The sequence below is a fragment of the Callorhinus ursinus genome, unplaced genomic scaffold (genome assembly GCF_003265705.2).
Source record: "Callorhinus ursinus isolate GAN/ISIS: 27379988/994484 unplaced genomic scaffold, GSC_fseal_2.0 scaffold10, whole genome shotgun sequence".
Lineage (NCBI taxonomy): Eukaryota > Metazoa > Chordata > Mammalia > Carnivora > Otariidae > Callorhinus > Callorhinus ursinus.
Genome location: NW_027397072.1, coordinates 14,037,060 through 14,049,318, shown reverse-complemented (window position 1 = coordinate 14,049,318; position 12,259 = coordinate 14,037,060). Strand labels below are relative to the sequence as shown.

Sequence of the window (12,259 nt, the reverse complement as noted above, 5' to 3'; positions counted from 1 at the left end):
TTGTGGTTTTGATTTGCATTTTCCTTATGTCTAATACTGTTGAGCAAATTATCATGTTTGTATTGCTCACGTGTATATCTTCTTTGGAGAAATATCTGATCAAATCTTTGCCCTTTTTTCCCTTGCGTTTATGTGTCTTTCTTGTTGAGTTTAAGAGTTCTTTATGTATTCTGGATATATGTTTGATGTTTTTGATGCTATAGTGAATGTTACAGATTTTAATTTTTAAATTATTCCTAGCATGTGGAAATATTACTGATTTTTGTTTTGGCTTGGTATCCAGTGAGTTTTCTAAACTTATTAATTTAAAAGCTTTTCCTTTAAAATTTCTTCATACAATCATCTCTCTCTTTTTTTTTTAAAGATTTTATTTATTTATGTATTTGGGGGCTGGGTAAGACAGAGAGAGTGAGAGAGAGAATCCCAAGCAGGCTCCACACTCAGCATGGAACCCAACTCAGGGCTCAGTCCCACGACCCTGAGATCATGACTTGAGCCGAAACCAAGAGTTGGACGCTCAACTGACTGAGCCACCCAGGTGCTCTAGTCATCTCTTTTTTTAAATGTGGTTTTACTCTTCCTTTCCAATATCTATGCTTTTTATTTCCTTTTTACATTTTCATTGACTTAGCCTGGGCCTGCAATATAGTGTTGAGTAGAATGGGACTAGATCCTTGCCTTGTACTTGGTCTTAAAAAGCAAGCATTTAATCTTAAAAAAAAAAAAAAGGTTAGTTATATGTATTTTAATTGTTCTTGTTCCTGTTTCCTCTCTTCTTCTTTTGGGATTAGCCTAGTAATTTTTAGTGTTCCTTTTTTTAATCTCTTCTACTAGTTTTTAAGCCATTACTCTTCTTTTTCCAGTGGTTATTGTGCATTATAATATACATCTTTGCCTTATCATAGTCCACTACTATTTATTCTTAAGGTGATCTTAAAAATGCTAAAATTGTGAGGTTTTATTTCCAGAATGATGACTAAATAAGTCAGTGATAAATATCTTTGCATCCTTTTCTCTTCCACGCTGACTCACCTTTTTAAAAAGCCAGATCACCTCTATAAATATCTAGCACTTGCATTGTTTTTTTAAGTCTTTTTCAGGCTTAAAACTCTGTGACTTTCCACAAAACTCTCTTGTTTACCAAAGTAAAGTCGAAAGCACCATAATATATGGAGACTTCATGTTAGGATTTGAATATAATAATGTGACTTCTTAATTTGTGGAAACCTCTCACTTCCATTCATACGCCTGGGTATGAGCTCAATGCTTGCCTCTAGAAGCAACATAAACTTGTCCACTTTGTTGAGTTATCAGTTCGTTTTGTACCTATGCTGGTAATTTTTTTTAAACAATCTTTTCTTTAAAGATTATTTTGGCTTTCTTCAAACAGGATGAATTAAACCTTGCTGATTCTGAAGTGGATAACCAAAAACGAGGGAAGCGGCATTACGAGGAAAAGCAGAAAGAACATTTGGATACTTTAAATAAAAAGAAACGAGAACTCGATATGAAAGAAAAAGAACTAGAGGTTATCAAACATTTCTCTTTTATGTTTTGTTTACCGCCTTAGTCAGGGCCGTTGAAGTGTTTTCCTTAATGTCACCCTTCCAAACACAGACACATGGTCTGGGGATGGTCCGTCTCGTGGAGAGGGACTGCTGTTTCAGTGAATCCGTGAGACCACCCACCGTGGAGAAGGCTCTAGCTCAGACAGCAGGTCTAATCTCATGCCCCTGCGAGATCTGGAAAGTGACACTTGCTCTCAGCCACTTAGCTCCTTAAATGCCTAGCTTGGCAACTGGATAGCAGCTTTATGTCAGGAAAAGGCACCCCTTCCTCCGAGTAGCCTGGGTAAAAGAAGTACTATGTGTAAACGTGCTTTGAGTTTTTTAATATTTTATGAATATGAGGGTCTTTTTGTTTGTGTTTTCAGTACTATTTGGTGTTCAGAGGCCATCCTAAAACACAGAAAGCTGACTGAAAAGTGCCACACTTTTCATAACTGCCACTTGAAATTTGTTTCACTAGGAAGATAAGGAGAACGTAAAAATTATTAAAGTTATGCATAGTAATGCAATTTTCTCTTGAAGATTTATAGAGTCTAGATTCTCCTCTCAGTATAAAGCTTAAAGAAATAACATTGATTGTAAAAATAATTAAAAAACATCTAAAATTCTGATCCTAAGTTCAGAATTTTACTTTGCATTTGTCGGCACAAGTAGTACAATGAATTACTATGTCAAAGACAAGTTTTAAAGATACTAAACATCTATAACCTTAGGAGAAAATGTCACAAGCAAGACAAATCTGCCCAGAACGGATAGAAGTCAAAAAATCTGCATCAATTCTGGACAAAGAAATTAATAGATTAAGACAAAAGATACAAGCAGAACATGCTAGTCATGGAGATCGAGAAGAAATAATGAGGTAAGTGGTTGGTAGCTTTTCTACTTTATTATTCATATATATTATGAAGACATAAAAAATAAATGTTTATATATAAATCATAAATTTGGTTTGAGTATTGCTATGGCATACAGTTACAGCCAAGCTCATTTTCCATATGTGTGTCATTAATAATAAATAATAATGGGGGGCACCTGGGTGGCCCAGTCAGTTAAGCGTCCAACTTATGATTTCAGTTCAGGTCATGATCTCATGGGTTATGGGATCGAGCCCCCCTGGGGCTCTGCGCTCAGTGGGGAGTCAGCTTGGGGTTCTTTCTCTCCCTCTCCCTCTGCCCCTCCCTCCACTCACACACACATTCTCTCTCTCTAAAATAAATAAATCTTTAAGAAAAATAATAAACTAATGTTTTTTCTTCTGAATCATAACAAAACTCATTATGGAGTGATATTTTAACATAAATGCCATTTTTATACCTATAAGATTCATATAGAAAAAAATGTTTAGCTTCACAAGCAATTAAATGCAAATCAGAATGATTTCATATATGTCAGGATGAAAAAAAGTGTCAGTGTCATGTCAGTGAGATTTCATTGAAATGGCTATTTTTCTATTAGTGGTAAGAATGGAAGCTCTAGCATAGGCAAAGCACAGTTTCTCAAGCAAGACAACCTTGGTTTGAATTGAAGTTTGACTTCCAGTTATGGGACTTTTGCCAATGACCTAATCTCTCTGAGCCGAATTTTCTCATCTGTAAGATAGGGATACCTATAGTTGTAAGGTGCTGATAAGGATTAAATGAGTTAGTCCATAATAAACAGTATGTAGGATACATAAAATGTTAGATGTGATAAAAGTTTTTCTGAAAAGCGTTAAGGCAATTTATGTCAAACGCCTTCAAAAATTTCACTTTGGCCAAGAAATTTTGTTATTATAATCCAAAATGAGAAAAGCCATCTGTGCCCAGGTATGTTTATTGTAGCATTACTTACAAAGCTGGGAAATTAGAAATTGTGTACAGCATAGGATGCCGGTTGAATTATAGTAGAAAATTATATCTGTTATACTTTATGAAGAGCTTTTCATAATACAAAGTTCAGGAACAGGAATGATCTCAATTCTGTTTTCAAAAACAGTGGAAAACAATGGTATTCTTACCTACCTAACTACTCTTACACAAAGTAAGAGTAGTTTTTCTTTAAAATAGATAATACCCCACATGTTTTGTTTTGTTTATTAAAGTATAATCTCCACAAACCGCAAGAGACTATTAATCATAGGAAACAAACTGAGGGTTGCTGGAGGGGAGGTGGGTAGAGGCATGGGGTAACTGGGTGATGGGCATTAAGGAGGGCACGTGATGTGATGAGCACTTGGTGTTACATAAGACTGATGAATCACTGAACTCTACCTCTGAAACTAATAATACACTATATGTTAATTGACTTTAAATAAAAGAAAAATTTGTTTAAAAAGTAAACACAAACACACAAAAATAAAGTATAATCTCCAGTTTATTTTTTTCCAGAGACCAGTTTTTCTTCCGTCCTTAGGTGATTGGCTCCTTCCACCAGCCTTACTGGAGGTCAAGGGGCAGCGCCCATGGGCCCACATCGGGGTGGGGGTGTTGGGTCCTGTGGTACCTCCCGAGAGCGGTGCCCGGCTGCCCTGCTGTGAATAGCATGGCTCGCACAGCCCTGTAGGCCCACACACAGCCATCAAAGACACTTGCTTTGGCAATGTCCCTGACCCGGCGGCCTCTACCCTGTCCCGAATGAATGAATAACCTACTTCTTAATGGCCTTGTCCCAGGTTGTGCAATGGGCGCAACTGGTGCAGCGGAGGGGCTCTTTGTGGCACGTCCAGGATTATTCCTTCTTTTCTTGGTCATCTTGGAAGTGAGGACCCGAGAGGGCCTTAACTCCCATGTTTTCAGTTCACTGTAAAGGGGCACCCCATGAAAGGTGTCTGCTTCCTCTCCGGTCTTGTCTCTACCACTTTTCTCTCTTTTTATCTAATTAAATTAGATAATTAGATAATTACCTTAATTGTTTATGTAAATGCAAGGTAATGTGAGCATGTTATTCTTATTCTTGCCAGATACAAGAGATAGCACAGTAAGTGGTTGTACAGATTGCATCAATATACACAGGCATTTTTTCATTGCTTTTTATAATTATATGGTATTGAATCATCTACTAATGGATAGTAGAATTCTAATCTAATCCCTTGCTGTTATAAATGGTGGTCACAGTAAATAGTTTTGTACATATGTCTTATTGTATAGTCGGGGTGTTTTAATAGGATTGACTCCATTTTGGAAGACTCCCTTCTAGGGACCATGCTTGTTCGCACTCCGGAGGACAGTGTGTCCGAGGGCTTGTTCCCCTCAGCCTAAACAGTGTGGGATAACCTTAGATTTTTTTTTTTTTTTTTTTTTTTGCCAATGGGTAGATTTCCTTAAAAAAAGAAAAGAATATAGCTCAATGTAATTTTAGTTTCCATTTCACTTATACTGAGTCTGAACATCTTTTCATGCCTTAAGACCATTCATTTATCTTTTTCTGTGAACTTTTTATGTACTTCTTCATTTTTCTGTATTTTTGGTGTGAAGAGAGTATTTTGTCTTTGTCCAAAGGGCTATGTAGCCATTTGAAATTTTGTCTTATAATTAATTGCGTCCTTAAGAATGGCCATGTGAAGTAACGTGTTTAGTTTTTGCGTGTTCAAAACTGTTTGTCTGTAGCTTTTGAATTTGAAGGGATAGTTCAACCTGATAGAACATTCTTTTTCTTTTGACCATCTGTTTTATGATGAGTGCTGTAACCCCTCCAGAATGTCAGATTCTGTGATCCTTTCCTTGGTGTACACCGTGTTTTTTTAATCTGTAGATTTATCTTAATTCTTAAAATTTCTTGTTTGTGTTTTACTTGTACATATTTGCTGTGCTGTTGTTTACTTGGTTTTGTGTAGGCCTTTGTTGCACACATGGAGTATGTCCTTTGTCTTTAGTTATTTTGTCTACCGTGTTACCTTTCTCCCCATGTTTTTGCTTTTCTCATTTCTGATCTCTCCGTCAGAGTTTTCTGCGTTGTCTCTTTTCCCCTGTGCATCACCACCTTACTCTGTCTTCGTGTCTCTGTTCTCTTCCGTCCAACCCCCCCCCCGCCCCCGGTTCTGCAGGTTCCTGCTTGCCGCCTCCTCTTACCTGGTTATCACCTCCTCTTGTTTACCTGTCTGTTTTCTGAGTACTTTATTCTTTCAGTTTTTTATTTTTGTTTTGAGGCGTCTCTTCCTGGTAGCACTGTGTCATGTTCTGTTCTAATTCGTGGTTTTTCAATTACAGTTTCCATCAGGTTTGTAACCGCGTTGTTCTGACGAGTTCTCTTTGTCTGTAGGGGTGTCGTGCTGCTCTTTCCCAAGCTATTTCCACTAATATCTGTGTGTGGAGACTACTTGTGCCTTTTGTGTTACTCATTTTTTACGTGGATTTTCCTGGACTGGGCATTTGAATAAGCTTGGGGTGGGGAGCTGTGGAGCCCTGGCCAAGGTTGCCTTTCAGACTCGGTCAAGAACCTTCTCTCCTCTGTTCTACCAGTGAGCTGTTGCCCTCTGTAACAGCACTTCTGCGGGACCCGGCCTTCTCTGCCTCTTTGACCTTGTTTTGTTCAGGCTGGGTTGGCAGAGCCTAATGCTCACCCTGTGTTCCTCTGTTCTTGCACTGGCCTCTGTCACTAAGGGAAACATTTCTTGCCTTCCAATGTGATCCCTTCACTTGTAGAAGGTGTATATTTGCTGGCATTTCTAAGATCTGCCCCCCGCTCCCCAGGCACTTTCCTCATGTACTTCCTCTGCCTTCTCCAGGGCCTGGACTTTTCTCCTGCCCAGCCCTACGTACAGCTCTTCCCCTTTGGGGCAGCACATGCTCATTCTGGGAGTATAGTTTGCCTAGAGACAGGACACCTGCTATTTCTGGGCCCCTTGGCACTCCCTGCACTCTCCCTTCTTCCCCAAAAAATGTATTTGAGATTTTACTTTTCTTTATGTTTCTTTGAATGACACTTACTAACTTAATATTTTGTTCATAAAACAGGCAATATCAAGAAGCAAGAGAAACCTATCTTGATCTGGATAATAAAGTAAGGACTTTAAAAAGGTTTATTAAATTGCTGGAAGAAATAATGACTCATAGATACAAAACATATCAACAATTTAGAAGGTAAGTGCATTTAAAAATATTATCACATATCTCACATTTTCATATTTTGTTTTCACATTATCCCTTATAAATAAGAAAATTAAATTGAAAGAACTTCACATGATTCAGTTAAAGAAGAAACTTCTTTCCTTAATTGGGCAGTATTTAGGGTCCTGTCATTTAATCAGAGAATTCTGGATTGGAAGGGACGTTTAAAGCAAGCTGATCGAGTTTTTCTCCTCCATTAGATACCCTTTACTAGGTAACTCAGAGATGGCTATTCAATCTCTGCTTACATAGGTCCTTTGAATGGGAGCTCACTGGCTTTGAAACAGCCTGTTGCACTTTTGGACATTGCATGTTCTTAAGGGATACAAGTTTTTGACGGGACCTGTTGAGGTAGTATCTCAGTTTATGATCTAATGGAATGGTGTGGCTCCGTGGATGTAGACTCTGATTTGTTTACTGCTGTGTCTCCAGTATCTACCACTGTGCCTGAAATGTAGTAGAAAATTGATATATATTGGTTGAAAGAGTGAACACAAGATCAGAGAAACTGGATATTATATGTACCCAGAAATATTCATATTCTCAGGGATAGATTGACCCCAGTGAAAATCAGAAACAACAGAAATAAACCAGAGTTGGTTTATTTAGTTATTATTTAGTTGGTTATAAACAAACTATCAGTTTATAGGTAGGGATGGCCCTTGACCTACCTGGAGTCAAAGCTGTCCTCGTCTTTGCACTTAACCCCTGTTTTCCCCAGTGGCATTCCCTCAATGATCTGCTTTTTACCTGTATTCATACCCAAAACTCTATAATCCTAAGACTAGAGAATTAAAAAATATATATATCTAGTATGTATGAGGAAATTCAGTTAATTCCATAAAGAGAAGTAGGTTTTGCATGTTTGGTCATATTCCTTAACTAAACTGTAGGTTAGTTTTTGAAATGTGTGCTTCAGTTTTGTAAGCATATTAATAGGACTTCACTTATATGGGATTTATTTTTAACTTTTTGAGGCTACTTGTAAGTTTCATCAAATGGGACCTGAGCAGCTGGTCCAGGATCAGCAATGCCCTTCGGGGTACTCCACTGATACCTTGTGAGTTAGAAGGCTTCTGCCTGTGGGAACTGGGAGTATTCCTGGCTCCAGGTGACCTGCGGGGATTGCTTCTGCGGCTTTGGGATGTTTGTTGCTGCAGCTTCACACGTGCAGAGAGAGTTCTCAGCATGAGACTTGTTGCGCCCTCTGTCTGTGCTCTGGATTTCCCTGTGTGCTACACTCTAGGCTTTGAGACCTGGAGCAGCTTGGCCTCCCCAGACGCCCAGCTCTGTCTTCTGTAACAGGGAGACCTTCAGGCTGGGTTTCCACTCCCCTTTACTCTTTCTGTAAATAGTGATGTGGGACATCTATAAGGCTCAATTCATTTGTTTCCCGTATTTTAGAGATCATTTTGACTGGAATTGCCTGTACTGTTCGATGTCCAGTCTGAAAACGTGTTTCATTTATTCCATGCAGTGTTTTGGATGTGTCAGGCTAAGACTATATCCAATGCTGGGGCGCCTGGGTGGCTCAGGCGTTAAGCATCTGCCTTCAGCTCAGGTCATGATCCCAGGGTCCTAGGATCGAACCCCTCATCGGGCTCCCTGCTCCGCGGGAAGCCTGCTTCTCCCTCTCCCACTCCCCCTGCTTGTGTTCCCTCTCTTGCTGTCTCTCTCTGTCAAAAAATAAATAAAATCTTAAAAAAAAAAAAAAAAAAAAGACTATATCCAGTGCCTATTTCTGCATCTTTTTCAGAAGCAGTAGGGTTTTTTATATTGTTACCAGGAAATTTATATTCAAAATATTTTCTGTAAAGGTACTCATCTTACAGTTTATTACCTTGATATGTTTCTTCACCACTGACATGTTTTATCTTCTTTACCCAGTCCTAGGAGTAGAATAAGAATGATCAAATTTTTTAAATTGTTTATCTCTTTACCCTGGAGAACATTGCCACTTTATTAGGACAGTTTCTCTTAGACATCCCATGTATGGAAGCAGTTGATACTTATCAATAGTGAAAGAAAGAAAAGTTAACAGAAAATTCTGAAAACCAGCTAGCTTTGTGGTTGCTGTGTCACAAAAGAAAGCTTAAGCTCTCTGTTTCCTGGGGCAGAGATCTAACGTAGTTTAGCAAGGGAATTAGGAGGGATAATAATAAATGATAGTTACTCTGAAGAAATGAACCATAGGCCCATTAAGGAGCAAAGATGTTAAGAAAATACTAAGTCTTCTCTCATCTAGATCTTATTTTCCAAATACCATTCCCCCTTGGAGAAATGGCTGGATTCCAGAGCTGGGCAGAGAAGGTACAGCTGGGCCTCTTGCTATGCCAGGAAGTAAGGAAGTGTTTGGAAGAAACAGGGAGTCATGCATGATAAAAGGACGTAAGAGGCAGCCTGAAGAGGCTCCCACTGGCCAAACCTAGGCCTGTGTGAGGCAGGAATGGATGGTAACCCAGTGAATAAAATAAGAATCTGTGACTCCATCCTGATCAATAGAAAAGTGAATAAATAAATAAATAAATAACTGAGGAAGAAGGGAAAGGTCCTCCTTACAGTGGAATGCCGTGTGATAGATGGAGTTTGCATTGTGCTAGGCTGTGGGTAAGGTATTATATAGGTATAGAACGATTAAGAGATTGCCCTCACCCTTAATGTCTCCATAAATTGAGAGGAGATATGCAAATGAATAGGCCATTTATTTATTATCTTAACACTACTAGAGCTTAATCTCAAGGATGAGATTTATGTCTTCTGTATTAGGATGATGCCTCGTTAAATTGCTTGAATTGATTGATACATTCATGAACACGGCCAGACGTGGCCAGATATATGGACGGGCTGTAATGTAATAGAATATATTAAATGTGGGATAGCATCATTTTTCATTCTATTACGTTTGTTTATTATAGAAGGAAATGAGGTGGTAAAAATGTGGGGACACAAAATATAAAGACGGGGGGAAAAATCTTAAAATTCTACCTATTAAATGGGCAACCCGTGTTAACATTTTGGCATATTTCTCTCTGGTCTTACAGGCAGGTTTAAAGATCATGCTGAATATACAGTTTTTATATCTTTATATTCTTTTTAATGTGCCCTATTTCTTTATTCCAAGGTGTTTGACTTTACGATGCAAATTGTACTTTGACAACCTATTGTCTCAGCGGGCTTATTGTGGAAAGATGAATTTTGACCACAAGAATGAGACTCTGAGCATATCAGTAAGTGTCTTAACTCTTCATATGCTAATTATTAGGAGAATTAGCTGCTGCATTTCTTTTGATAATACATTGATAAGCTTTAATCTGTTGTCTTTGAAAAACAAAAGAACTTACTTTTAAGTTAAGGCTAGTGTTTGCCCAATTGTTGAAAATTAAATCGATCTCATTGGCTAACGCTGTCCTTGTACCTACCCCTCCACAACCACCAAAAAGATGACTAGGAATTTTCAGTGACAAATGTTTACCCTCCTTCCACTCCACAGCTTTCTTTTTAAAATTCGTCTAGCATTTTAATTTATGTGGGATATTAGAGAAAGTCCACAGACTCTGGAAGTCACTATAGGAAACCAAGAAAGGATTTCTCAGAAGAATGTTCTATCCCTTGTAATTGTCTTTGCATGTATTTCTGAAGGTATCTGTAGATCCAGCCTCTTTTGAAAAAACAAAGCCACTATATTCAACTTTGTAGAGTCTGTGTTTGTGGATTCTTTCATGGTCATATGCTTTGAAAGAGGGAGTAAGGGAGATAGCATTAAAAATTATGTGTTCAGGGGCGCCTGGGTGGCTCAGTCGTTAAGATTCTGCCTTTGGCTCAGGTCATGATCCCAGGGTCCTGGGATCGAGCCCCGCATCGGGCTCCCTGCTCAGAGGGAAGCCTGCTGCTCCCTCTCCCACTCCCCCTGCTTGTGTTCCTGCTGTCGCTATCCCTGTCTCTGTCAAATAAATAAATAAAATCTTTAAAAAAAAAATTATGTGTTCAGGTGGTCAAGAGCAACCACCCACTCTAAATAATTGGGGCAAAATTTTTATTATTTTTTTATTTTTATTTTATTTTATTTATTTATTTGACAGAGAGAGACCCACAGCAAGAGAGGGAACACAAGCAGCGAGAATGGGAGAGGGAGAAGCAGGCTTCCCACGGAGCAGGGAGCCTGATGCGGGGCTCGATCCCAGGACCCTGGGATCATGACCTGAGCCGAGGGCAGACGCTTAACGACTGAGCCACCCCTCACCCCTGGGGCAAAACTTTTAAGTAATTGCTTACTGCTCTTAGTTGTCCTAAGTTTTATACTTCATTTTAATACTTAGAATAAATGATAATTTACAGTACATGTACACAAGACTCATCTAAATTTTTTAAGGAATAATGAATGACGATGCATTTAAAAATGGTCAAAATGCTTAAAGAGGAACTTCATAAAGTATCTTAGTGGTGACTAAGTACCTGAAAAAGTGCTCAGTATCATTATTCATCAGAAAAATATGAACTTGAGGCTCCTGGGTATCTCAGTCAGTTAAGCGTCTGACTCTTGATTTCAGCTCAGGTCATGATCTCAGGGTTGTGAGATCGAGCCCCATGTCCAGCTCCATGCTCTGCATGGAGTCTGCTTAGGATTCTCTCTCTCTCTCTTTCCCTCAGCCTCTCCGCTCTCTCCCTCTCTTAAAAAAAAAAGAAAGAAAGAAAAAAGACAAATACGAACATATACCATAATAGATGACTATGATACTGCTACCAGTGTGACCAAAACAAGCAACACCAATAATGTCTCGTGTTGGTGAGGGTGTGGAACTAATTTGGAAACCTGTCTGGCAGTGTCCATGAAAGCAATCCCACTCTTAAAAACTCTTCAAAAAACTGATAAAAATTCACCTGATTAAATGGTGATGATTGAAGGCAGAATAGTTGTTACCCTTTGGGTTATTTGTAGTGACTGGGAGAGAACACGGAATCTGCTGGGACACTAGGAATGTTCTGTGTCTTGATCTGAGTAATTACCCAGGTAATTGAGCTGAACACTTAAGCTTTATCTTCCTTACTGTATATGAATTATACTCTATGAAAATGAAAAAAAGAAGAAAATATTAGGAGGGTTTGGATCATTTATCCCCAGAGCTAACTGTACAGGACAACCGAAGCTAGCCCTTCTGATATTATCACCCCTGTTATTCAAAAAGAGTATTACTGTTTTAAGGATCCTTTAGTTCTCTAGTCTTTGTTTTACAAATAAATAAACTGAGACCGAAATCCCATGATAAGTTAATAATAAAGGTAAAATTTAGATCTCCACAATTAATCTAGGGCTTCATTTATTAGATGGATACAAAATGCAGTTTTGGAGTAAAGGACCGCATCCTGTTACTTAGTTCTTGCTTTTATGTGGAGAAGTTTGGTTGTTGGCTTGGTTTGGCTTTTTACTACTTAGTTGCTTTTTCATTTGGATTCTCACAGATTCAGACTTATGGATGATAAAAATTTCAGTGTATGTTTAAATTCAGAATTTTTTATAACCCTTTTCTAAATGAATGCTACTTGAGAGGCACATAATTTTCAAATAGTGGGTGTGAAAAATAAGTAACGTTATGTGTCTGCTAAAACACA

At 38.5% G+C, this 12,259-nt stretch overlaps 1 protein-coding gene across 3 annotated transcripts in view; it reads left to right on the top strand.

The window, feature by feature from the left end:
* SMC6 (structural maintenance of chromosomes 6) overlaps positions 1 to 12,259 on the top strand; it is a 119,839-nt gene that overhangs the window by 101,988 nt on the left and 5,592 nt on the right. For all 3 annotated transcript variants that reach the window (XM_073897014.1, XM_073897015.1, XM_025867774.2), the window contains exons 21-24: positions 1,391 to 1,528; positions 2,282 to 2,427; positions 6,500 to 6,625; positions 9,774 to 9,879. In XM_073897014.1, the coding sequence (XP_073753115.1) occupies positions 1,391 to 1,528; positions 2,282 to 2,427; positions 6,500 to 6,625; positions 9,774 to 9,879 (516 nt within the window). The remainder of the gene's footprint in view (positions 1 to 1,390; positions 1,529 to 2,281; positions 2,428 to 6,499; positions 6,626 to 9,773; positions 9,880 to 12,259) is intronic.